The sequence below is a fragment of the Opisthocomus hoazin genome, chromosome 4, assembly GCF_030867145.1.
Source record: "Opisthocomus hoazin isolate bOpiHoa1 chromosome 4, bOpiHoa1.hap1, whole genome shotgun sequence".
NCBI classification, from domain to species: domain Eukaryota; kingdom Metazoa; phylum Chordata; class Aves; order Opisthocomiformes; family Opisthocomidae; genus Opisthocomus; species Opisthocomus hoazin.
Window position 1 is genome coordinate 95411927 of NC_134417.1, and position 27048 is coordinate 95438974.

At 54.9% G+C, this 27048-nt stretch overlaps 1 protein-coding gene across 2 annotated transcripts in view; it reads left to right on the plus strand.

Moving 5' to 3' along the window:
* Positions 1-27048, plus strand: part of AGAP3 (ArfGAP with GTPase domain, ankyrin repeat and PH domain 3) — a 152320-nt gene that overhangs the window by 108103 nt on the left and 17169 nt on the right. For both annotated transcript variants that reach the window (XM_075420009.1, XM_075420008.1), the window contains exons 12-13: positions 21898-22071; positions 26701-26862. In XM_075420009.1, the coding sequence (XP_075276124.1) occupies positions 21898-22071; positions 26701-26862 (336 nt within the window). The remainder of the gene's footprint in view (positions 1-21897; positions 22072-26700; positions 26863-27048) is intronic.

Consider the following 27048-nt stretch of genomic DNA (forward strand, 5'->3'; position numbering starts at 1 on the left):
TGCTGCGGCCTTTCAGTGCTTAAAGGGGGCTTTAAAAGAAGGATGGGGACAATCTTTTTAGCAAGGCCTATTGTGACAGGACAAGGAGTAATGATTTTAAACGAAGGGAGGATAGATTTAGACTGGAAATAAGGAAGAAATTGTTTACAGTGACGGTGGTGAAACCCTGGCCCAGGTTGTCCAGAGAGGTGGGAGATGTCCCATCCCTGGAAACATTCCAGGCCAGGTTGGACGGGGCTCCGAGCAATCTGATCCAGTTGAAGATGTCCCTGCTCATGGCAGGGGGAGTGGGCTAGGTGGTCTTTAAACATCCCAACCCAAACTGCTCTATGATTCTACTCTACCTGGTGTCCGTCCGGTTAGAAATCCTCTCTAGCAGGCACCGGTTGGCACCTTCCAAACACACCTGAAACCAAAGGATGCCAACGTGTGTAGGTGCTGGTGGGGTTCAGCAGTACGAGCCCTGCCACGGCCCTGTCCTGCACGGCTCTGCCCGTGCTCCCGGCTCCTCTGTCCCTCCGCTGCGTCTGTGCCACAGCCGAGCTGTTCCTGCGCGGCCATGGCCCAGCGTGGTGGGGCAGCCCTGGGCTCTCCCATCCCCACTCCCCACCACCCGCCCTTGTGGAGGATGATGAGGGACGCGGCAGCACTGCCAGGGCTGTGGTGTCCCCTGGGAGGGATGGACACCATCAGCCATCACCGGGACTCGCGTGACGGTTCACAGCTCCCCACCTCTGCACCAGGTACACATCTGTTGTTTAAGTTGGGCAGAGAGGAACCTGATGAAGTTCAACAAGGGCAAATGCAGGGTCCTGCACCTGGGGAGGAACAACCCCATGCACCAGTACAGGCTTAGGGTGGACCTGCTGGAGAGCAGCTCTGCGGAGAGGGACCTGGGTGTCCTAGTGGATGACAGGTTAACCATGAGCCAGCAGTGTGCCCTGGCTGCCAAGAAGGCCAATGGGATCCTGGGGTGCATTCAGAGGAGTGTGGCCAGCAGGATGAGGGAGGTTCTCCTTCCCCTCTACTCTGCCCTGGTGAGGCCCCATCTGGAGTACTGTGTCCAGTTCTGGGCTCCCCAGTTCAAGAAAGGTGAGGAGCTACTGGAGAGAGTCCAGCGGAGAGCTACGAGGATGGTGAGGGGACTGGAGCATCTCCCCTAGGAGGAGAGGCTGAGGGAGCTGGGCTTGTTCAGCCTGAAGAAGAGAAGGCTGAGAGGGGACCTAATATATGCTTACAAATATCTGCAGGGTAGGTGTCAGGAGGATGGGTCCAAACTCTTTCCAGTGGTGCCCGGCGACAGGACAAGGGGCAACGGGCACAAACTGAAGCAGAGGAAGGTCCGTCTGAACATGAGGAAGAACTTCTTCCCTCTGAGGGTGACGGAGCCCTGGCCCAGGCTGCCCAGGGAGGCTGTGGAGTCTCCTTCTCTGGAGATATTCCAGCCCAGCCTGGACGCGGTGCTGTGCCCCCTGCTCTGGGTGACCCTGCTTGGGCAGGGGGTTGGGCTGGGTGACCCACAGAGGTCCCTGCCAACCCCTGCCATGCTGGGATTGTGTGATCTGTACCACTTGTACCTCTCCAGTGCTAGATGGAGCTCTTAGGGACAGTTTTGGCATCGGTGCAGCCCTGGTGCTGCAGCTGGCGGTTGGGCACCTGCGCCAGTGCTGTGCAGGCTGCTTGCGGAGGCGGATTCTTTTGGTATCTTAACTTTATAACGAAGATTTTATTTTTCCCTTTAATACATATTTGTAGTACAACTAAAAGACCCATCCTCCTCTGAAGAGCAGACCTCCGGCTCTTTGTCTCGTCAGCAGCTTTGCACCCACGATCTGGTGAGGGACCGGGCCAGCTGAACACGGCTGCTCTCCGAGCGAGCCTCCCGTGTGGGGAGGTGGGAGGCACCGTTGGCTGGGGAGATGCTCAGCTGTTTCCCGGGCACTTGGGGCTTGCTGGGGTGTAGGAACAAGACACTTGTTCCAACAGCCGGTGGATGTGACTCTTTTATTCCTGACCTCCTTTCTTCTGCCTGTGCTCTGCTCCTCTGCTCACTTCTTCCTGCTCCCAGCCATTCCTGTCTGCCTGCCTCTTCCACCAGCAACTCCAGCCCCTGTTCACTTTTCCTCCTTCTCAGCGCTGGTGGTGGGCAGTGTGAGCGCAGAAGAGCCATCCTGGTGCTCTGATTCCCCAGACCTAATACTGAAGCAGCACTGGGTGCCAGGAGAAGCACTTGCTCATGCTGCAGATCAGGCTGCATCGAGCTGGGCACACGTTTCTCCTGTTGGTGCCAAAGGCTCCCAGAGACTGTGAGGGACCCACCTGTGCTTGTCTGTTTGTCTAATTTTCCAAGAACTAGAAATGAGACCACCAGAAGCACCTGGGTTATTCAGAGCATCCCTGCGTCTGGGTTTCAGAGCTGATGTGTCCTAAAAGGACAGTGATACCTGCCACAGGACTTATTTGAAACGGCTAGCAGAAATTCAAATGATGGGCACTGTGGAGACTCCCGACGTCTCAAAGGAAGAGCACAGGTTGGTACTGGCCTTTGGAGAAGGCTGAGAAAGATTTCTTGGAGATTATTGCTCAGCCTGGTAAGCCGTTGGTCGGGTGAGATAGTGCTGGTTATGGTGCAATGATGGAAGTGGCTGTTTTATTCTGGGTCACTGAACTGGAGCAGTACCGGGCTGGATGCTGGGCACGCTGAGCCACGGGCAGCTTCCATCGACGGCAGCTGGAGCAGAGGGTGCTCGGCAGTGCCCAGGTGAGCTCTGGGCATGCAGCGTCGCAGGCGACGTGGGCACCTCTCAGGCCAGGGTGCGAGCAGCACCTCGCAGCGTCTCCTGTGCCAGGCGAGCCCAAGTGGTGTTTGGGCTGGAGAGGGCAGGAAAAGCGTGCGCAGATCTCGCTGCCAGAGCTTGAGGATGCTGTTCTCTGGGTGTAAATGGGCTGTGAGCGTGGAGCCTGGTGGCGTATATTCACTGCACGTGTGGCAGTGCTGGTTCAGCTGCCTCCTTCAGATCACTGTGAGTCCTCTTCCCGCTGGAGTATCGCTGCTCTCCCACTCTTCTTCGGGGATCGCAAGGTGTATCTTTGCTGTAGTTCAGCAAGCTCACCCTTTCTGCTTCTTTGCCCCATCTGTATCTCATTCAGCATGTTTTTCTGGCTTGAAGGATGAGGGCAGCTCTTACTCAAAGTGCAGACTGGATGAAAAGGAATTTTTTAGTGGGGGAGGACAGGTGGTAGCACAAGAAAAATATGGAGACAATGTCAATCAGCATGAGAGACTGGTCTCAGAACAGCTGCAGGCCCGAGTTCTTGCTTTTCAGAGGTTTGTAGGGACCTACTCCCAAGGAGTCACAACAGGAGAGAAGGGCATGAAGGATTGCTGCCCAAAAATATGCTTTGTGATGACTGTGCGTGTACTTAGGTGCACACTCAACATGGACACAGACAGCGCACACGAGCCTATTCCTTGACACTGCATTGCAGCTGGGCAACGTAAAAGGAAGCCAAGCAGCAGAACACTGGAAAACCTGCCTTCAAATGAGAAGCTGAGGTGTAAGGAGAAATCAGCAGAGATTGCTGAGGTGGTTGTGGTTGCGAGCAGCTACACGAAGGCAGTTTCTGACAGCAGAAGTCTGTCTGATCTAGCAGGCAGAAGCAGTGCAGATGCTCTACCCCAGCCAGAAACGCTGAGCTAATGCAACAGTCCAAAGTGAGATTTTCTGGCCAGCGTTGCACGGGCAGCCAGGCTGGGTGGCTGGGAGATGGGACTTAAGCAGACAAAACGTGGGAGAGCCAGAGCATGGCACTGGGGGAGGAGGTTAAAGGAGAAAGCTCTGCCTGTCTGTGTGGGGCTCTCCAGCTCTCTGAGGACCACGAGCCTCCCGTGGAGTTTGCTGCCAAGCGGTGTGGGACATCAAAGGTGGCACCAGTGCCCCTGGCACAGAGGAGGCTGAGCAAAATGAGCCGGCTTGGTCTCAGTGCAGGGGTGTGAGCTTGAGCACTGGAGTCTTTTGCGTGGGGAAAGAGCTGGAAGGGGCTGATGCTGCTTGGTCGCCTTCACGCTGTGGAACAATCCACATGGTCTGCCGGGGTAGGCTGTGTGTGAGCCCTGCTGCTGCTGCAGGATGGCTTCTGCAGCCAAGGGAAAGCGTTTTCCGGAGCGTGTCTGTGGTGGTGGGCGCAGTGCCTGGGGTACGCTGTCTTGGCTGATGCTTGTTTTGCTCTGAAGTGACGAGGGTCCAGCTGCCCCTGGGCTGAGGTACGAGTGCTCGCATGGATTCACAGCTCCGCTGGCCACGGCCGGCTGGCCGGGCTCCTCAGGCACGTGCGGGAGAGCCCTCGATGCACCGTGCGTGGGTAGCTTGCCTCTCCCCTCGGCTGTTGTGCCCGGCGGGGTGACGGGGAGCCTGCGCTGGCCTCAGCCGCTCGGCAAAGCGCCTGGGAGCCCAGCCTGGGCTGGGGATGGTGCTGGGTTTCCAGGCGGCTGCCGGATTTTTGCCGGGTTTGTGCTGACGCCTAGCAGCACGCTCCGTTGTCGCTTCCCGAGCAGACAGCCCGGGAGCAGGTTTGCGGGGGGCGGGCGGGGGGCGAGCACCTCGCCGTCGCCTGGCTGGGCGCCGGAGCTGGGGGAGCCTTGCGGCAGCGGGTCCCCCCGCCGCCAGGCCCGGTGCCGGCATGTTGCCCCCCGATGCTCTGCCTCCGCAGCGTGAGGGATTGGCTCCCCCAGGCCGGGGTTGCTGAGCCTGCTGTGATCATGTCACGTCGGGCTCCGTCGATGTTAACATCTCATTATCTTTGTTACTGTAATTACATTATCCGCTGCTTTATGCAGAATTATTCTCCGAGGACTAATTGATGGATCCATGTTTAATTCATTAATCATTAGCATCAAATTCGACAATTACAGTGCACACTGATTGTGGAATTTCAAATGTAATGAGGGAAGAATTAACAAAGAAAAGGGAAAACCTGTTTCCCTAGCATACCGCTGCTCGCAATGGGGGACAATGACATTGAGGGAAGAAGAGGCAGCAGAGAGCGGGGTGGCGCGGGTCACGGCAGACGGGAGGCTGGTGTGAGCGTCTTGTGCCTTTCGCTGGTTGTGGCTGCCCACGTGAAGGACAGCAGGCTGGAGAGGAACTGTCAGAGCAGGGTCGTTGATCTGCTGGGAAAGAATGAGTATGTGGGTGCTGAGGAAGAAAAGCTCAGCTCTCACTTCTGGAGCAAGGTTGTCTTCTCCACCCTGCGACTAGCCCGTGGGTGCAGGAGCAGCACATCTCACCCTGCTGTGGCAGGTTTCTGGGGACACCAAGAACATCCCCAGTGTACATACGTGCTCACACGTTTTGCGGGGAAAGCCAGCTGGTCGAGGTGTGGTGTCTTCAAAACGAGCTTGCTGACCCTGTGATTTGCCCAGAATTCTGTGGCTGGTCTGTGACCTGCGTGGTGCGTAGGACCTGCTCTTAAAGTCTATGGCTACCTCTCGTCCTTTCAGTGTTTCCTAACCTGAGGCAGGAATCCTGTAACACCGCTCTCTTTATTTTGGTGCCTGTGAACTAGTCAGCAGAAAGAAAGCCAGAGCACTCTCTCCAGTCCTGTCCCATTAGCCAGTAGATTGGCTCTTCTCAAGGACGGGGGTTGGTGCAATAACCCTGCACGGCTGTTTCGGTACCAGATGTGGATGCGCTCCTTCCCTCCCGTTAGACGTGCTACCGCAGGGTCTCCTTGCTTGTGGAAATGGGCAGCTTCTGCTTCGTATTTCGGTGGTCCTTGCCGCTTCACTCAGTCTGAGGATGTAGGGAGGCCCTTCCTTGGCACACTGTGTCGAGTCCGTTAAATAGCTGGGGATGCTTGATTTTCCGTTGTCACCCTCGACTGAGACGTTTGAACTGGCTGCTGGCGTATGCCCAGTCTGCTTCAGTGCAGAGCAGAACAGTTTGATTTACGTGGAGGTCTCTGTCTCGGTTTGCCGGGGCACTGCAGCGGCAGTCGTGGCGAGCAGCCCCCTGGACAGTGGCAGCAGCAGCTTCGGGAGCTGCCGGGGTGCGTGCGCTGGGCTGAGAGCAGCTCTTCCAGCCGGGCTCCGTCCAGCTCCCACAGCGTGGACGGTTCCCCGCCGCGGGCTCCGCCGCAGAGCCCTGCTGCGCTCCTCGGCGGGCTCCCTGCAGCCAGCGGGCAGAGGCAAGGTCTGGCTGGGCCTGGGGCTTCCTGCAGCAGAGGCAGGGCTGTGCCCCGCTGCGTGGGGCCGAGTGCTGCTGGCTGGGAGAGGGGTGGTAAGCCACGGCTGGCCGCGATTTCGGCTAGCTCGCTTTGCTTTCTGTTGAGTCCAGCTGGGAAAGTTCAGTGTTAGTTACTGCTGTGCAGCCGAGGGCCAAGGACGTCGAGATGGGGACGCCAAAGCTGGAAGGAAGAGGGTGAGGGTCTGTCACTGGTGTTTGTTGGTGTGGGACCTTTATGCTTCCCAGTAGTGTGTTAAAGGGTTGTTTGTAGTCTGAAGATGAAGCAGGGATCAGAGATTTAGTAAAATTTATCTGTAATTAATACTTTGCATCATGAATCATGTATAAAATACTACAAATTCATATGTATATTATAAGTATTATAAATTCATTAGAACATTCATATGGTAGCATCTTACGAATGTTTATCTGGCTGCCTGAAGTAGGAAGATGAATCCCAATGTGAGGTTGGAGCCGTTGCATTCAAGGCTTTGCATTGAGTAGAAGCTAGAAGCTGTCGGGACTTCGCAGAGGGGAGGAGGAGTGCGTCGGGAGCTTGAAGGGATGACACGAGCCAGGACAGTTCCAGCAAACCTTGGTGCACAGCAAACATTGGTTGTTGTGGTGGATGGAAGCCTGAGGGACCAAGATATGCTGGATCAGCTTGAGGTTGTATTTGCTAGGCATATGCTAGAATTACAATGAATTTCGTGTTTCCAAGCATCCTAACTCTGTTCTCTCAGCTGTTATTATTTCTTTCTGAAGAAGGGAAACTGAGGCAAAGAGAAGATAAAGCCAAAATTGTCAAAAGCATCTGCTAACTATGTGTCCCCAGTTTAGAGCCTACGAATTGCTTTTTCTTTCCCAAGAACTTTGCCTTTTTTTAGACCTTTAAAATGTAGCTGTGAGCTCTGAGCTTCTGTTTATCAGTCCTCAGAGTCTCCACCTGGGCACTCAGAGCAGGAGGAACACATTATTAGTGGCTGTTTCTGACAAGTGTTGGTATAAGTGACTTGAACAGTAGTTCTGGGAAATCTGCAGCAGAGTATGGATTAGATCCCAGGTCCCCAAAGGAAATATTCAGCTCCTTAACCTTGGGCTGCCCCTGCTTTCCCCGCTGCCTTCTGCGTTGTTCTTTTGAGCACCTTGATATCTTTCAGCGGTCCTGAAGATAACCGACCACCTCATTCCTCATCATTGTCCTCATCATCCTTGGGTGCATGCTGTCCCCCAGTCTGACAGTTCCTCTCCAGCCTGCTGTCCTTCACGTGGGCAGACGTGCAAGCCCTGGCCTGTGCAATGGTCCCCTTGTGCCCGGACGAGGTGGCGTCTGCGTAGAGCTGTTGGTTGGCACCACTGTGCTGTGCTGAGCTGCTTCCACTGCAGACCAAGGGGATGGGACTTTTCAAGCACTGGTGGGTGAAGACGTGCTAGCTGCACTGTACCCATCGTCAGGGCTGCAGGGAGTATTGCAGTCCAGTTCCACCCTGCTCCAGGGAAGTGGACATCCTGCAGCGGTTGGAGCATGTTAGGTGCAGCGCTGCAGCAGGTATTCTTGTTTAGTTTCATCTGAAAGGCATCCATTTTATGTGCTCAGAGACTGCTCAAGCACGTGAACCAAAGGCGCTGGCCTGGCCTGAGCTGAGCGCTGGTGCCGGCACAAGGTGGAGGCCGTGTCGCCCGGCCATCGCTCCCTGGGCCCTGTGCTGGGGCGCAGCAGGAGCAGCACTGTCGCTTGATCCGAGCCCCTCCTGCCCCCCACAAGTCACTCATGTGGGGTCATCCTGAGCGCAGGACCTCTCCCAGTGACTCCTGTGGGTAGTTGGTCAGTTGGCTAATGTAGGCTTAACCCCTTGGTTTGGAGGAGTTTACCTGTGGCTGTGCGTTAGTCACTGCTGGCTGTTCTGCACAGCCTCTGGGTAGGAGACTGGTGATTTTGGGATGAGTGTCCTCTCCCTGCTCCAGGGACACAGCTACCTGTAACATCTTTGGTGGTTTACAATATTCCATACCCCATGAAAGTGTTGGTTTTCTATGTGTTTCAGAGAGTCCATGAACTTTGGCTCATCCCCAGCTTCTGAGAAAGGCCACCCAGTCTCTGCGGACGTGCTAGGAGCAGGGTGCTTGCCAGCCGTGTCCCCGAAGGCTGGTCGGCCTGCAGCCACCTCACCTGCTGCCAGGCTCCGAGGGTTGTGCGGGGCCGTTGTGGTTGGGAGACTCAGGTTGTCTCTTTTGTTCCGTTAGGGACTCCCCGGGTGACTGGCAAACTGCTTCTCGCGGCCTCTCGGTTTTTCCGTCTGTACAGCAGGAACAGCTGTGCGGAGCGTTCCCACTTTCCGGAGCGGCATTGCAGCCCTGGCACTGCGACGTGCTCCCGTGTCCTCCTGCGGGTCCCAGGGACAAAGTACAGTACTGCCCTAAACTGCTGAGCAAGACGACTGTCACAGAGCGTTATCAGGACGTGCCACGTCGTGGTGGCAGTGGTATTTATGGCGTTGCGACATATTGCATCCGTAGGTTTTGCCCTGGTTTTGTCTCCCTTTAGACGCCAGCTGACTCACTCTAGCCTGTAGGTAGGCAGCTGAATGATTTTTTCCAGAATGAGTCTGCCCTTGTGCGAGGAAGGAAATTCTTTCTACGAGGGATGAAATCAGATAGGCTTTGGTGTTTGAGGTTTATGTGCAGTGGCAAAGGTGTATACCAGCACTGCAGGTCTGAGCTGGGGCATGCTGTGGCACGTCAGCCGAAACTGCTGATCTGCCGGTTGTAAAGTGGAGAGGCACACTGAGCTGCTCAGCTGAGGCATCCTGGACTCTGCGTGAATATGCAAAGTTGCTACTGAGTTGTGCAAATTGGATTGTGTTTGCACCAGCCAAGAGGGGAGAGATGGGGGTTTATCTGTGAGGCAGAGCCGCAAGGAGCAACTCGGATGAAATCCCTTACAAAAACCTGCGGTCTCTGTACAGCTCCTTGCCTGCCAGTCCACGTTCCTCCAGAGTCTGTCCTCATTACACCTGAAGACCACTTTATCTGCACTTGAGCTACTATGTGAAACTGCTGGTAGCCTATTCAGTCATACAGGATAACTATTACTGTTGTATCATTTTCCAGCTTTACTGGTGACTCTGCAGACGTTTCCAAAGATGCTACCATTCTGAGGGAGTTGAGGACCCAACTACCTTGAGCGTATTAAATAGCTTCATCTATTGCTTGGTTTCCAGAAGGGCCTCATGCTCCCAGTGTCAGAGCATGACTCCTCTGTGGAGCCGGTGAGCCAGGAAATGTGGCTGGGAGCAGAGCTACCTTCTCCCACTGTTCCTAGGAGCCGTAGAAGCTGTTGCCCAGCCATGAAAAGAGGTTTCAGCTCCTGCCCAGTGGCTGAGGTTCCGTAGAAGCATGGGGTGAAGGGCAGCACCTTCTTGCTTCAGAAGCTGCTCTTCTTGCAGGCTTCCTTTGCCAGAACTCTGGCTGCCATTTTCCACACCCAGTGCCTTACTGTTTGGGAGGTGTGAGCACTCAGCTCACTAGACGCATAGGCTGGGCATCATGGACATGCTTTATTGTGAGGTTTCTCAAAGGGAACTTCTCTGGTGTGTGACAGACTACTCTGGCTATTCGTCTTCCAGTTTTCACCCTCATCCACAGCTGTCTTCCAGTATATCCAGCTCCTCTACCTTTTGCCCTTTCGACCATGGCCATGGTGTGACTCACACATGGTCAGCAGTCGCGTTCTCTGGGAGTATGCAGGGTGGGTGTGCTGGGGTACACCTTGTGCCTGTGACCTCAGGCTTCACTCAGACTGTAGACCATTGCTCAGGTGGGCTGCCATCGCCTGACGAACCCTGTGCCCAGAGGAGATGTAGGACCTTCTTAGGTCTCTGTTCCACGCTGCCTTTCCAGGAAGGCCAGCCTCTGGAGCTCCAGGACCCGTCGCTGTGCCTTTCCTCCCGACACAGGGCACCGGCAGTGCACGAGCCCTGGTGTCCCCATGGGAAGGACCTGCAGGTGCAGCCCCGTTCTGTGGAGGTGGCCACCAGTGTTGCGAGAGCATCCAGCCTCACTGAGCCTGGCCATGCCATCACAGCCCTGGCTTTGCTCCACGTCCCTGGGGTGGGCTGCCCTCCCCCTTGTCCTGACTGGCGAAGGAGCGAGGCCATGCCCCAGCTGCCATCGCTCAGACCCATCTCCCCACACGGAGCTGCTGGTCCTCGGGGCGAGCAGCGCCGTTACCAGTGCAGGCAGCGAGAAGCTCGCGGGAGGAGTCGGAGCACGGGAGGGAGCTGCTGGTGTTGGCTCCCCGGCCCACCCCGACTCTCTCTGCCCTCCCTGATGGGAAACCAGAGATTGATTTTCTCCAACCCAACAGTATAATCACTAACCCTAATTAGAGATAATTACTGGGACTTGATGCACTTATTACTTGCTAGAACACTAAAGGAGCTGTGCATTGCAGGGCTGAACAGGGAAAAAGGCCTCAGACAAAGTGAGGAGGAGAGGAAGAACAGAGAGGAGAGAAGAACAAGGCAGACAGATCGCTGTGATGATCAGAGCCGTGCCCAGGGATGATGGAGTTGCCGAGGGAAGCCAGATGGGCAGGCAGCTTTGTCGCACAGGGGCAGCAAGCCAGACCCGTCGGCTGCAGTGGCAGTTATAAGCATCCTGCATTTCTGAACATCTGGCTCTGGGTGTCTTGCACAGGGCACCTGGAAAAATGAAGAGGGTGTAATTAGTAGCCACCTGTGAAAGTCTCAGTATAAATAACTGGCCCCACATTGCCAAGGAAGGCTGGGGTGACAGAGTAGCTGGTATTCTCCTGGGCTGGACTGAGGACCTTTTCCAAAAAAGCATGCTTTCTCTTCCATACTGACCACTCTTGTGCTGCAAAAGGAGAAGGGAAGGGGGTCAACTTTTTACAGGCAAAAAACTCATGCCCTTTCTGCTGTCACCCACTCTTCCTGCCAGCTCATCTAGGGTCTTCAATTCTGTTGCTGGGCAGTGAGGTGTCCCAGAGGAAGGTGCAAAACCCATTGCTAGCGGACAAGGGATGGAGTCATCCAGTGACAGGCTTGCTCCACATGGAGTTTTTCATACGAATGAACCCCGTTGTTCAGGGCCTGCCCAGAGCCACATGTATTTTGTCTGTTTGTTCCAGACAGGAGCAGTGCGCGCTCTGTCCCCTCCTAGGGACCTGTGCAGAGCTTTGAGCCGATCCGTGGTCGCTCGTGGTGTTGTGCACACAGAGTGGTTGTGTGGCTGTGTGCCAGGCAGCCTCTGTGGGCAAAGCGAGCAGGGATGTGTAAAACATGCTAGGAGTGATTAGCTTTAGAAACAGAAGTTATGTAAGAAAATATAATACGCTTGTAGCGTAAGCTGAATGGCCATTTCAGTTGCTAGCGTTTGTGAGCTATGTGCCAATGTTGGTTTTTCATCATTCATGCCAGTACTTGTCCAGGTCCACGCTTCTGCAGCAAACCCAGAAGTTCTGGGTCTGCATCCTTCCTTCCCGCAGTTTTATATCGGACTCGGCTTCCTGCTTCTGACTGTAAATGCAAATGGTGATTCGTATCGTTGCAACCTGTCATGAGCGTCTGTCTCCCACTGCCGTCTTGGTGATTGCTTTTGGACTTTTCAGCTGCACAGTATCTGTTCTGGTTTGTATTTTAAACAGTATTGCTTCTACATTTTCTGCAGCTTATGGTTTCAGGTTTTTACAGAGACTGCAAGTGACACCTCTGGTCACATTAACAGACCGAGAAAGAGATCCAAAATACGACAATTCTTCCTTCATCCACTCCCCGCTGCTCATTCCCAGCACTTCGGTCTGCATGTCTCAGAAACAGTTTCTGAATATTTCACCATAACGCATTGGAGAGTAAATTACATTATCGTGGTGGTACTTGCTGGAGAACTTAGCCAAGTGACACTAAAGCTTCCTCAGACTTTCTGAATCCTGCTGATTCAAAGGAGCAATGCAGCCCACACGGAGAATGCCATAGTTACCCTCATCTAAGCAGATGGGGAGAATGAATCATAAAACTAAAATTTAGTAGTGGCTTAGGTAAAAGTAACCTTGACTTTGTTGTATTGGTGTTCAGGAAGAGTAAAATTCAAATCAGAATTAAAGAGTATTAAACACACACATGCACACAAAAATATATACGCGAGCCAATTTCAGAAAGCTGAAAGCAATTATGAGCCAGATCATTTGGGAGAAAGAACTTAAACAGAAAAAAAAATGTGAAGCGTAATTAGGAGCTTTTAAAGAACATTTTACTGGATGCCGAAAAGTTAAAATCAAAAGGAAGATTGCACTGCTTAAAACTGGGTTAAGAGGAGACACAAACTATGCATTCTCTCTCTGTCCAGCTAGCAAAGAATACACAGAAACAAAAGAAAGTGGAGGGGAGCAAGCTGTATTGTGCTAATTATTTTGTACATCTGTGTATCTGTACCTGTATGTGTATAAAAAGCAACAAAAATAACGGCAACATAATAGAATAGTCAATAAGTATTGAGCAGAAGTTGAAAGCTCCAGTGGGCAGATAGCTGATAACACCATTGTGGTCCTGCGTGGCCAGCTGGAACCGCAGGCAGAGGCTCTCTCTCTGCCATTTAGCCCTTTGCCAGAGCTCCACAGACTAACATCCGCTGTGAGTGATTAATTATGAGCAGCCCTCAAAATGACCCTTTTGGCTTTGCGGGAAGCATTCCAGGTACCGACGTTCCCAGGCTTGCTCTGGTTACAGCTGCACAAAGGGTTCGGTTCACTGTTTTATCTGGGTTCATTGCTTGAGAAGTCATGCACCTTGTGCCTGCCCCGCTTCCCCAGACCACGCTTAGTACCAGTCAAATTGAGGAGGGAAGTTAAATACATTTAGAGAATTATGCTGTTGATTAAGAACTTGGACAGCAAGTCACTGATGTGAAAAGAATACCAGCACACCACAGCTGCCGGGTACAGCTGCCTACTGCCCTTCTCTGCAGGGATGCCGATGCCTCAGCTGGTGGGAAGGAGGACACTGCCTGCCACATCTGAGAGCTACTTAGCCAGCAGACTTCTGACTGAGTCTGTCATCTCTGCTGCCTTTCTCCTAGAGGGAAACCTCCCTTTCCTTCTCTCTTGTAGCTGCTTTACTGGAAAAAAAAGACAAATCTTGGCGTCTTGTTCCTCCTCCGTCACAGATCCAGATGTTGAGCTCAGAGCAGCTCCTGTGTCCTCCCTGGTGCTTTTTCCTGTTCTGGTTTCAGCGGTGCAGTGTGGAAATGCAGCAGGGACTCCTTTACCACCACTCCATGTGTCTTGACTTTACACTCGTCCTGTGCCTTGTAATTCATGAGCTTCTGCTGAAGCGGCTGCTTTGTCCACAGTATCTTGATCGCTGTAATACAGTTTTTTTAGCCTGTGAATCATGAGAATAGTCACTGTTCATACAACTTACCAAGTTCCTCATCTTCAGCTTTTACATGTTCATGGAGACTCTACGTAACAGACAAATACAAGTGATGGATTTAGTATCTGAAGCTCACTTCGCAGCTCACCTTCCCCCTCTTGGCAAGTTTCAGGAGCCTACATTACCACGGCTGCACAAGGGGATACAGCAAAGGTAACTAGCAAAGTTAAAGACAGTGAAAAGGTTTTCTTCAAGTTTATTAGGAGCTAATGAATCTTAAAACCAGCATTCGTTCATTACTGTAAGGAAATAGTAGAGTGGTTAATAAAGAAAAAAAAAGAGAAGTGTTCAGTGAACGCTTCTGTTTGGTGTCTGGGAAGAGGCAAGATGATGTATCTTAGCACAGAATTATGAATTCTTCATATTCCACCTGTAATTAGGAAGCATATTAAACAGCAGGTAGGAGATTTAGACATGTTTGCATCAGCAAGTCTGAATTATTTAATTCAGGAATCCTAGAAGATGTGGTCAAGGTCTTTGTGAAGTGTTGATGGTGACTGTCTGTTTTGGGATGGAGAGGACTCCTTGAGGCCTGAAGTTTCATGCGTCCACAGCATGAGAATGAAACCCATAGATTGGAAAGGGCTCAGAGAATAGCTGTAAAAACAATTAAATGTTTGCAAAATGGACCTCGTAGTGAAGGATTCAAGGATCTCCATTTGTTTAGTTTATTGGAGAGAGGGTTAGGAAATTATTTCCACACCATCTGGAAGTGCCTATATAGGAACAAAAATTTTGTAGTAGGGCTCTTTATCAGATAAAAATATACCAAGATCCAATGACTAGTAGCTGAAGCGAGACAATTCAGGCTAAAAATAAGGTGCAAATTTCAACAGTGAGGGTAATTAACCACTGGAACTACTTATCAAGAGTTGCTGTGATTTCTCTGTCACTGACAATATTCTAATCAAGATTAGAAGATTTTCTAAAAGATATGTTGTAGTTCAGACAGGAGTAAATTAGTGGAAGACCTATGGTGTAATTTTATGCTATGCAGAAAAGATCAGACAATCAGAGGGCTCCTTCTGGCTGCTTCTGACTCCTTGTCCAGATGTGTCTGTCGCTTGCTCTGCTGGTGCGTTCACCACTTCCCCATGCAGCTCAGGCTGCCCTTCCATGGTGGTGGAGCGGCACGGTGAGCGGACAGGCGTGCTCCTGCGGGCTCTGCGAGGCGCCTGGCCCGGGCAGAGCTCAGGCTGGAGAAGGACTGAGTGGCTGCAGCTGCCTCTGGTTCCCCGGCAGTCAGTTGCTCTTGGTGCCGGATGATTTTGGGGCGCAGCCGTCACTGCAGTACCAGTTCGCAGGCTTTTCCGCTTTGCTGGGGTCCTGCTGACTCTGTATGTAGAGTCAGCAGCCATCTGAACCCGAGGCGAATCTGGTGTGTGGGCTTGAGATACCTTGGTTTATCACATGTGCCCCCGAGTTCTGGCTGGGAGATGGGAGTATAAAATGGTATCTGTGTCATGGTCAGCTTTTCCCATCCTGCTGCAGGCAACTTGGATTTTTGGTTGTCCCAGAGACATCTGGACTACGCAGAGCTGCTTCTCCGGGTGGCACCCACCACAGATTAGTTTTGGTAGGAGCTAGGGTGTTGCATAGTCACTTACCGTGTTCGTATGTCCAAAAAATGTGCTCTCCAAATACAGTGCTAAGAAAGGAGGGAGATTCCCCTGTGTCAGAGCATCTGTGAGGCCCAGTGAAAGGCAATGGCTCCCACTGTGTGCAAGCTGGTGGATCCTGATGGCCTTGCCAAGAAGCAGTTCTGGGAGACCTAGGTTGCCTGCGGTTTGGGTCAGTGCTTTTGCACAGACATTGGCTCTTGGCAAAGCTGGGAAGGACATGTGTCGTCCCTGAACATGCCCGGCTGTGATTGTGGGGCTGTATGGGTGCTTGGTGATGTTGCCGCCTCCCGAGGAGAACTTTGGGTTTGATGTCTTTCAAATGACATGTCTCCATCCTGGTGCTTCTGGTTGATAAGAGCTAGCCTGGGTTATTTGGCCTCGTTACTGGTAGGAGTTGTTCGAGAGCAAGGAACTGACTATGTCCAGCAAGACAGCATGCAGGGCTTGGTCCAGCAAACCAACATGACAGTGGCACTTCTGGCTCCGGACCTGCTCCGAGAGTGGGGGCAGCTCTGAGAAAGGCAGCCGCAGGGTGCGCCCAGGACAGCCGCATTCCTGCGTACATGGCAGCTGGCCGCCCATTGATGGAGAGTGGTGAATTATGTCTTTACCAGCAGGGATTTCACAGGCAGTCAGCTTAACCGGGCTCACTGGCTCCCATCTCCCTTGAGAACCAGTTGGTTTCTGGGAACTGAGGAGTTTCCCACCAGCTGGAGGTGGGTGCCTCTCCAGCCCGCTCTGCGCAGCCCGGGAGCAGCGTGTTGGGGTCTGGAGCAGCTGCGGCTGCCCCACGCGCACGGCTTTCGGGGAGGCTGTGAGACGGGCTCTGACTGCGGACACCGACAGAGTACTGGAGAGTCAGTACGCTAAGGTGACTTGCAGGAATTCTAATTTTTATTTGGAGTAAATGACGATCAGTTGGCAACAAGTGCCTTAAAGTTTTGGTCAATGGGTAGAGGTAAGTGGTGACTGTTTGGGACCTGGTTTGACAGATAGTGAATAGCATTAATCTGCAGTGTGGTGTGTTGGCCTGCTGCAGTTCCGGAGAAAATGGTGTTTGCTTCATGCCAGGGTGTCCTCACTGGTGGTCCTGGGTTGACCTCCATCACCATCTCATGCCATACAGCCGCAGTCTCTGCTGCAGCGTAGTGTGGAGGCAGCATCCATCTTCCTGTGCCGGAGCAAGGCCTGGCACTTCAGAGAAAAGACCTGTGCTGTCCTTGGCCATGCAACAAGGCAGCATTCCCAGACTGCTGCCCAGCTTGTGCCTCTTCAAAATTTAGTATACCCCTGCTACCCCAGACAAACCTGGTTTCTTCCGCGTTGTAAGGAGCTGTAAGCAGCCACCCGTCTGCCCCAGGAGAGCAGTACTGAGGTGGGGACGGACAGTCAGTGGCTCCTTGCAAAAGCGTAACTGCAGGCCATTGTCTGTCCATGCCCTTAGCTCTGCAGGGCCTCGGGGAAGTCATGGGGTGCAGGTGGTTGGGGATCTACCTCTTTGTGTTTCTGGAAGGCAGAAAAACGTACAAGCAGTCGTAGCTGGGATGAGGTATCCAGCCAGCCTCCTGCCTTCGCTGAAAACACCTGCCACCCCTGCCTTAGCCTGTGCTACTTGTGGCTTCACACGCGGATACAGAGCACGTCGGGGTAGTCCAGCTGAGAAGTGATGGAAGCCTGAAGAACTGAGGCCAAGCTGTAGCCAGAGGATGAGGCCCAGTCTCCTAGTCAAGCAAAAATGACGACACCCATTCATGAGTAATTTTAATTACGCTGTGCCAGGACATAGCTCCAGTAAAGGAACTAAGAGTGACTCTCACTCCAGACAGCAGAAACTGTTTCAGAAGTTTGTGCCTTCAGTTTTCATGAGAGCTGCAAACTTCTCAAAGTGTTTCTCTGCTACCGGCTCACTGTGCCGTGCACGACTTCTGCTCATCGTGTCCGACCAAGCCATCCTGACTGCAGCAGCGTAGTTGGTGTGCAGAAGCGCAGGCAGAGCAGAATATAGCTGCCATCTGACCGTTCTCCTGTTGGCCACGCTTTAATGTTGAATAAATCCAGCAAGAGACAGCTCTTTCTTTGAGTTATTACTAGGCAGGGGTCCGAGGATGTGAAGACTTAAAGAAGTACGTGGCTTTGCGTGTCCATACACCTTGCGTTGCTGTTACTGGTGGTCTGCAGTAGTTTGGGACGGCAGGCTGCAGGATGTGGGCAGGTAGGCTAGTAGGATTAGTAGGAATGGAAATGCACCTGTGTTTTCTGTTTCTGTTCCGCTTTGAATGATTTTTTTTTCGAGGTGGGAGGTTGTGCGTGAGGATCTGGGTGAGGCCATACCAGCTTCGTGCAGAAAGTGTGCGTTTCCCAGTTACACAAGACATACCTTGTCTTGCACACGTGGGATCACATTCGACTTTCCAGCCTCGCTGGTGGTGTGGTTCGCTGACGCTGTGATGAGGCAGTACTTGCAGAATTCCTTCTCCTCTGGTTTTCCCAGTTAGGAGCCCCAGCCTAGTGCAGACCTTCTTGTCATTAAGGTGGGATCCGAATCCCACAGAAACTAGTACATACTTTCCCAGGATTTTCAGAATCAGGCCCACTAGTTCCAGAGTACCTGTCTTTGCATTTTGTACTAAATAAATTCTGTTGTGGTTTTGTTAGCTCACTTTTCAAAATCATCTGGTTCTGTGTGACATCTTCGTCGCCGAAATCTGGCAGTGCTTCCAACTTCGTGTCACCAGGAAATTGCACCAGAACCTGTGTATTATTTTGCCTAATTACAGTTGAAAATATTAAATTTGTCCAAAGATTTGTCCAAGGATCCTTGAGAGTCGGCTGCACAAATGATCTCCTTCTTAACTGACGGTACTCCTTTTTGCCAGCTCACCTTTACCCGGTTCCCTGCGCATCCGCATCTTAAGGAAGGGTTTCCAGTTTGCTTTGATTCGAGTGTTTTACTGAAGTGGCCAGGCTGCCGCACTCCACGCTCAGAAAAAGGACGTTCTGTTTTTAGGTCATTTTCCATTTACTGCCATGTCATCAGTTAGGCTTTACTTAAAAAGGCATCACGAAGCCTTGCGCGCTGGTGAGGCCACACTGACACGTCGACATGAATCTTTTTTTGCAGGTTTGAGGAAATAGTGATTGGAAGAGCTTTGCTTGAGAGGCTGTAGGCAGGGTCAGGGAGAGTTCAGTTCCTGGAGCCTTTGGCTCAGAGAGGCTGTTACTATTTTACATGTAGCCTTTTATTCACCTTTCACTTTGGTTGCCTAATTTAAAAGGAAAATACCAGCAACTGCCAGTTGTGTCACTTCCAAAGGGATGCAATTCCTGAGGGCTCTAGCCTTGTTGGGACCGCCTTGCAGATCCTGGGACAAGACACTGTGCACCTGAGAGGTCCGTGAGCCGAGCAAGCAGCCGGGCTGAGAGGACGTTTCTCTGCAGCTGGGTGACTCCAGGCAGCTGGTGTGAAGCACAGGGAGCTCCTGCAGAGGCTGCAGGGGCTGACGGAAGCTGCTTCTGGAAGTCACAGCAGCGCTGTTTCATTTCAGAATGAAATTTTCAAATTGACGACGCTTCTTCATAGCACGCGCTGCTGGCAAGGCAGGTGTCGGATTTGGGAGGCTCGTGCTGGGCGCTGGTACGGGATCGGGCAGTTGCCATGGGCGTGCAGTGCGGGCTCTGAGTGTGTGTCGGCAGCTTTCCCAGGTGTGTCTCTGCTTCGGCACAGACTGGGTGTGTGGGTGGCCACTACTGTGGCCGCCTTCCCTGTCAGCGTGGTGGGCTCCCGGGATGGCTGCCAGCAAGCCAAGGGGGCTGTGAGGGAGGCCACTGCTCTGCGAGTCTGACCACAGCAGCCTTCCGTTCCTGCTGCCAGCGCTCGTTCTCTCTGCCCAGCCTTACCCACCGTGCGGTGCCACAAAACCAAGGAGGGTCGTCGCTGGGGGCAGGTTTGGAGGGTGGCTTGGCCATGGCAGAGCAACGTGTCCCTGGCTCTGGTCAGGGCTTGGGCGTTCGTGGCAGCCGGCGCGGCTCCTCGGAGGAGCGATGGAAGGGCACGTGCGTGCAGGCTGGGGCTCCCAGCGTGGCCAGGTTGGAGGTGCAAGGGGCACATCTGGGCACCCCGGGGCTCTGCAAGGCTTTCCCCTCTGCTGGGGGAGCTTCTCCCAGGCACACTGCTCTCTGCGGTTTGCCTCCCTCTCCTCCGTGACTGCGGCTGAGTGTGCAGCCTGGCATGGTGCCGGCAGGCACTGCCGGAGCTCTGGGGCAGCCCACCCTGTCCCGTTCCATCCCGCCCTGTGCCATCCCATCCCGCCTTGTCCTGTCCCATCTCATCCCATCCCATCCGTCCTGTCCCAGCCCAGCAGCGCAGTCCCCAGGACCCATCTCTCCCCGTCCCCAGAGAGCGGCGTTGTCCCTGCTCCAGTGGCAGCAGGCTCCCTCCCGCAAGGAGGCAAGAGGAGATGGATGCGGCAGTCAGGAGCGGAGCGCCAGCTAATTACCCTTCCGAGTGTGTCTTGTAAATTAAGGGCTAATTAGAGGCAAAGTCAGTGTCATGGTTTTACACGTGTTTCTGTGGCGCTGAACAAGGCGGGGGGGGGAGCGTGCGGCAGCCGGGCTGAGGCAGAGGAGCCGGCAGCTCTGCTGCTCCTGCCCCGCAGGCTGGGGCCCCGGCACCTTGGGGCTGCCGGGCACCGCGGCCCTGCGAGCTCTGCACCGTCACTGCCGGGGCACGCGGGACCTGCAGGCAAGGCTTACGGCAGCCGCTACGCAGAGCAGCAGAGAAAGGGCATTTTCGGCCCAGGCTGGGTACACCGGAGGGGAGGGTGGGAAGCGCCTGCCGTGCCGGTGGTGAATGAACGGTGCTTGTGAACGGCAGGCACCCCAGGTGTGGGGCTGATGGCCCACATCACCCCTCCATCCAGCACAACCTTGGGTCCGCCTTTCGCAGGGGACAGATTTGGGCTTCTTGAGCTGCCGCTTCAGGTGCTCTGCAGCCTCAGGCACTAATGACATTGGAATCACATTTCTTAGGTTTTCATGGAAACAGCAGAGACGGAAACTTCACTTTATGTACAAAATCTGGAGTTCCACATGGCGTCTTACGGGGCTCTGCTCTTTGTGAAGGGTGGCTGAGCACTGGAATAAGTTGCCCAGCGAGGTTTTGGGGTCTCCCTCCGTAGAGATACTCGAAAACTGTCCACACACAGTCTGGGGCAACTGGATCTGGGTGGCCCTGCCTGAGCAGGGGTTGGACAGGACGACCTCCCAAGGTCCCTTCCAGCCTCGGCCTTGCTGGGATTCTGTGAGAGCAAATGAGGCTGTTTTTACACCACGAGGACATAGTCAGGTGAGCTGTCCTGGCTATAGCAGATCCAGCTGGGACCATCTGCCTGCTCTCCAGCCTGCTTCTGTGAAAGGATCCCACTCACGTACCAGTCCCACGAAATAAGTTGCTTGGTTTCTCTTAGCCCAGCTCCATGCATGGCTGTGGAGTGGTCATCTCTGGCGGGGCTGGGGCAAGCAGACGGGTCAGGCTGTGGAGGTGCATCTTGTCAGCCAGGCGCACTGCGGCCGGACCCTCATCCGTGGCCAGAAGGGCTGATGTGGGAGTCCCAGCTCAGCATCTGCACCTCCAGGCGTTGAAGGAGAAAATGCAGCTTCAGAGCAGGGAAACGGACCCTTTGCTTGCCCCCAAGCTCCCAGAGCACTGGCTCTGCTGTGTCTGGAGCTGAATGCCCTAAGAGAAGGCATAGGAAAGTGCTTGTGGTGGGCAGGTGTAGGGTAGTCCCTCTAGGGCAGCGTCATCCTGCTTGACAGATTGCCTGCAGCCTTCAACAGCAAGATTCTGCTCCCTGTCAGAGCTGGTCTGTTTACTATTCTGGAAATTTTGGATATTCTTGTAATTCGGAAACACTTGACCCATTTTGAATCTTTGAGTGATCTTGTCTTCTGTGACAGCTTCTAGTCCCAAAAACGCTCCTTTCCTGGGGGGGGTGGGGGTTCAAGCTCCAGGGCTCAGCTCCAGGGGTTTCCAGCTAGTGGGAAGAGGCATTTCCACCCACGATCCCCACCTTACAGATGTCAGTTCCCCCCCCCCGCCCCCCCCCCCATCCCTTTGACATCCTCCATGTGATTTTACATTCACTCCCAGCGCCTCCAACATGGTTGTTTTTCTTGCTAGAGACACACAAAGAGTGAAATTAAGGAGTGAGGAGGGGCGTGCTGGCTGTGTGGTGGGTTTGTGTTTGTCCAGGTGCCTGAGGCTGTAGTGACGATTGTGAGCAGACCGTGAACTCCAGCTGCAAAAGCTGGCTGGAGGGGAAGCTGTGGGCCAGCGTACCTAGCTGTGCATCCCGGGGTGTTGTGTGAAAATCACCAAGCTGGGTGTCCGTCTGAGCAGTGGTGTGTGCTGGGCAGTGCTCTTCTCTCAGCACTTTTGGGGGTGATGCACTGGCACCCCTTGGGAGAGGAGAGCCAGGCAGAGCTTGTCCTCATGCAGGGCCACCCAGGGGCATGTGGCATCAGGTACAGGAGAGCTTTTCCTTCTTTCACCGTGCTTCAGAGCAGCCGTTGGTCCCTGCTAAACTCATGTCTCTCTTGCAGGTGCTCCCCACTCAACCAGCAGTACCTCCCTGCACTCGGAGCGCTCCATCAGCGGCATCAACCTGGTAGGCTTCAGCTCAAAGCCAGACGGCATGCACCAGCGCTCCTACTCCGTCTCCAGCGCGGACCAGTGGAACGAGGCCGTGGCTGTCCCTGGCAGCTGCCCCAACCCCTGTAAGTACCACTTCTGACCCCGCTCCCCTCGGCTGCAGCAGACGAGGAGGCTTATTTTGGTGACGGGGCAGTCCTGAGCTCTGCCCGGTGACTCTGAGCCCAGAGTTTGCTCACGGGTGTTGGACACAGCCTCTGGGGCCTTGCTGGGACCGTGCACCTTCGTGAGGGTCAGCTGGCAGTGTCCAAACCGGGTGGAGAAGCTCTCCTGCTGGGCACGGTGAAGCAGTGTCCCTCCAGCCAAGGGACGCTGCTCTGCGGCAGGGCTGCTCTGACCTGGCTCCCTCGCCTGCCCCACTCTCAGCTCACCGTGTGAGGAGTAACCATTGCTTGCCCCCATCTCTGCTCCTCATTGGCATCCCCAGCTCCCAGATTTTGGGGCAGTTGAACGAATAGGAGTAATTCCTGTCTCTGGAGCACACACTGAGCGCGGCCCGCCCCCTCCCCCCACGCTCACTCGCTCTCTGTGATGTTTCAGGACAGTTGAGTGAATTAAAATAATTCATACATTTCCCAACGTAGCCACTTTGCCGAATTGGAAAATAAATGCTTTTGTGCTGCATTCATCACTCCTTCGTTCCTGGCTCTGCCGCCGCACTAAAAAAGCAGTTAAATGCACATCAAGAGTGGAGGAGCCATTTCCATGCCTGCTCGCCCCTTGTAGTTCTCATTAGCGCGGCAGCCGCCCCCCCGCTCGGTCCCAGGGGCTTTCGCAGTTTAAAGAGAGCCTCTTTATGATCATTACCGGAGTCCGACTGTGCGGGCGCCATTTGCAGCTGAGGAGGCTCCTCATTTGTAACTGTGAAAAACTATCAATTTCAGCGCGCCTGATGCAGCGGCTCCATCATTGGCCCCATCAGCTCCCTGCTGGAAGCGAATTAATCAGACTGTTACTGCTGATGGGGCAGCGCAGGCGACGGGAGCGGAAGGGCGCAGCTCTGAGCATTAATGTGCCAGCAGCCCCCCGCCCCTCGCCTCGGACGCGGGGTGCAGCGGGGCAGCCTCGGCTCCTCCGAGCCCGGGGAAGCACGGTGCGAGCGGGGACCGCTGCTCCGCGCACCGCTTTGGGCACGGGCGCGCCTGCTGGGACGCTGCAGGGCCGGGCCCTGCGCCGGGAGATGGCTGTCCCCATGGCAGGCAGCACCCTGCGCTGCCCGCGGGAGCCGAGCACGCAGGCAGCGGGAGCCACGCGTGCCCATGTGCACGTCGCAGCAAGGTCTGCAAGCGCCCGTGCAGCGAGCGGGCGGACGGGCAGCGCGGTGGTCGGCTCGCACGCTGCCTCTGCACAGGTGGGTTTTGTGTCCCGGCCCGTCCGGACCGCAGCCGTCTGCCTGGCTGGCCTCCCGCCCCAGGGACCACCATGGCGGGTCTGGTCCTCCTCCCAGCTGCGGAGCCCAGGGGCCTGGCGCGGTCTCACTGTGCGTTTCGCCTGCCCTGGCTCTGGCCCGAGTGTCACAGGAGGACAAGCCAGTCCCTGCTCCCTGTCCACGAGAGGAGCCTGCTGCGCTTGCGGCCACCAGAAGCAGTCTGCCTCTGTCAGGCGAAGTCACCTGGAGACTGACACAGACAGGCGCTGAGATGCTGCTGCTTCTCCCGGTGGCAGGGAGGGGTGAGATGTCGACCCAGTGCTAGTTGTGTGTCGAGCCCTGATGGCTGCTTGTCTGCTCTGCCCGGTCCCACTGCACTGTGCTGGTCCCCAAGCCCTGTGCGTCAGTCCTGCCTTGCCCTGCTCCGTGCTCGTGGTCCAGAGCACGTCACTGGGCCAGCAGTGCTGCAGGGTCCACGGCGTGCGAGGGCCGACCAGCCTGGCTGTCCTGGGGGGCTCAGAGCCCACCACCCAGCTCACGGCTTGCAGCACCGTCACCACTGCGCTGGCAGGGAAAGCAGCAATTCCGTACCTCCCAGCGTCTGTATCCCATCGCAGAACCGCTCGGGGCTGTCGAGGAAGGGCTGGGGCAGGCAAAGCCCCTGGAGCAAACCCCTTGGGCCAGGGCGGTGGTGAGCAGCTCCCGGGGCTCCTGTCGCTGTCGGCTGGAGCAGCCCTGGGCTGCTCACACAGGCTGGCAGCTCGCCGGGCTGTCTACCTGCACGGCCGGCGGCCGGCAGAAGAAGGGGGTTCTCAGTGTCAGGAGGGAGAGGGCTTTTGGGGGGCGGGCAGTGCTTCCCGTACAGCACGGCGTGCCAAGCTGAGCAGCACGTCCGCTCCTCAGCTGCAGGGCTGAGCCGAGCCGAAGCAGGCGTGCCTCGCCCTCATGCCTGAACCCCGGCTGTGCCGCTGTGTCTGTGCAGCCCAGATCTGAGTTCTCCACTGTGTTCCCAGCTCTGAATGGTGGGGCAGAGTGGGGAATATTTCTCTGCTCAGAGCAAAGCGCAGAGGGAGCAGGCTGCCCTCACAGCTTCGAGGGATGGGCTGCCTCCTCCGGTTGTGACCTGGAGAGCACGTGGGAGAGCGGTGGCACGGGATGTACAGGTCGTGTAAATGTGCTCCAGTATATTTTGTGTTTGTCCTTCATGGGAGGACTGCTGTGGACAGCCCATGGGGACCGAGGGGCTGCCTGTGAGGCCAGCTGGTTTGGAGGGAGGAACTGGGAGGTCCCACGTGCTGTGGAAGGGTTCCTATGGTGAGATGGGGAACTGGAAGTCCTTGGGTGGGTCAGAGGGGCTCACTTCTGTCCTGCTGGGGATAAAGAGGAAGAGCAAGCAAGACCTCGTCTTGTGGAGGGAGGTGTTTCGCGTTCTGCCCCATTGCAATCGCATCCCCATCCCAGTGGGGTCCCTGGAAGCCCCCAGCTCTGTGCCTTTAGCTGCTGGGCAGTAAGAAGAGCAGGTCGTGGATGATCTCAGCCCCACAGAGCAGGGGGTCTCAGGCTCACCACAGCCTGCAGGTGCATTGATGGGAGCTGCAGAAGGACACAAACCCTCACGTGGAGCCTGGAGGGTGCGGGACGCTGGCAGTGTGTGGTTTGGCCCGGGGCGCGTCCCGGTGAGCAGGTGGGCAGCAGAGGTAGGCTGCATGCACCACGTGTAGCCTCAGACGAGAAAGTTCAGGTCCCCTGCGACATCCAGGCTGGGAGATGAAGGTGCCTCACACCTGCTCTAAGCGTAGTCCTGTTGAACAGTATCAGTAATTTATATTTATAAAAATAGAGTCGGAATTTATTAGATTTATCTCTCTTAATTGTCAAGGGTGAACTATTTCCCTGTGGATAAATAGCAGCAGAAACACCCTATTAGTGCATGTCAAATGTAGTAGAAGCCGGAGAAGGAAGAGCTCTGATGCCACATCCTCTCCCAGCCTGGCGAGGGGGACTCTGGCTGCACGCTGGACGTCTGCATGGGGCAGCTCCTGGCTGCTGCCTCTTGCCCTCTCCGACCAACTATTGGAGGTTTGTCTTGCCACACAGAGACAGACCAAGCCCCAGAGAGCCAGTTTGACTGAACCAGGCTGAAAAGGGAGAGTAGAGGCTAGGCTGGAGCAGGATAAGGGCTTGCCAAGTCACAGGCAGCCCCCACTGCTGGAGGGTGCTGCTGTTGTGAGACACTGTGATTGCTTTCTAAATTTCAGGTGCCATGAAACATGGAAATTGGAGGTTAGGACTTGATGGGAGACACCGGGTTGTTGCAAAGAGGACCACGAGCTGTCCAGGACAGAAGCAGGCTGGGAGTGGAGATGCCATACGTGCCCCGTGGGTGGGTGGACACTGGAGAGGCAGGAGCATATTTCGGAGAGGGTTAACAGTGCAGCGAGGGCTCCTGCGCCTCGTTGCCTTCCCCGGAGTCTGCATTTTTATGCTGATTGGAAGCCTGCGCTGTGTGTGCTGCTGAAATTGAATGTCAGGCTTTTGATTTTGTTGCTGGTCTCTAATGAAATTTGACATTTAATGGTGAGTGCAGCGGCAGCGTGTGTGTGTGTGATCGGAGCTTGATTAGCGCGCTCTAATTGACAGTAATTAGGCAGCTCCCTGATTGTTTCTAATTCTGCTATTAATTGTAAGGAACAGTATGATTGAGGATAAATTTGGTGCGTTGCTGCTGGGGATGCAGCTTCTTCAGCTCCGTATCGGAAGCCTATTGAGACCATCATGCTTAGGTTCGTAAGTGTGGCAACCCCAGTCACCTCGTCTGGCAGAGCGGTGCTGTGGGGGATCGATGCTTCTGCAGCAGCAGTGTAGATCCTGGGACCTGCATCTGCACCTGAGGGGCCCAAGAGCACCTCCTGGGACTGTCCCTTCCCAGAATGCGCGTGTCGCTCTGGGAGGATGCTGCTGCTGAGCGTGGCCAGGACCACCTCAGGGACATGCGCTGTGGGGTTGGCATGTCAGGCTGCCCAGAGTGATGCCACTGTGCTTGTCCTGGCCACGTAGGTGCCAGTTCTGTCTCTGTGTGACCATCCCGGATGAATCCCAGTGCAGAGCATGTCCAGCCTGACCCTGCCTAAGAAGCCTGAGCTGGAGCAGGTTTCGGAGCTGCCCTGTGCAGTGGGGCTCAGCATAGGTACTGTCCTGTCTCGGGGAGGTGTGCATTTTGAGCCAGGCGGAGGACTGGGGCTGTCTCCACGATGCTTGGTTGTCTCTAGAAAGAGCAGACTGTCACTGTCTTGCTGTACATTACTTTCTTTATCTTTGTTCCCAGCTAACGGTACTGCCGATTCTCTCAGCTCAAGCCCGAACATTTCCAGTGCTGCCAGCCCGAAGCTGGAGCCGCCTCCATCACCACATGCGAACAGGAAGAAGCATCGCAGGAAAAAGAGCACAGGGACGACTCGGCCTGATGGCCCCAGCACGGCAGCAGAAGGTAGGAAAGGTCTGCTGCCTGGGGGGCAGCTCCGCTGGCTCGGAGCAGGGCACCCGGGAGTCCTGGCGGGGCTCATCAGGGACCTGGGGCTTGGAGCACTCCTCGTCTGAGCCGGCTTGCACTTAGGCGGAGAGGATAAACCTGCCCTTTTTGCTCTGCCCTTGATCTCTCACCTGCAGTGGAAGC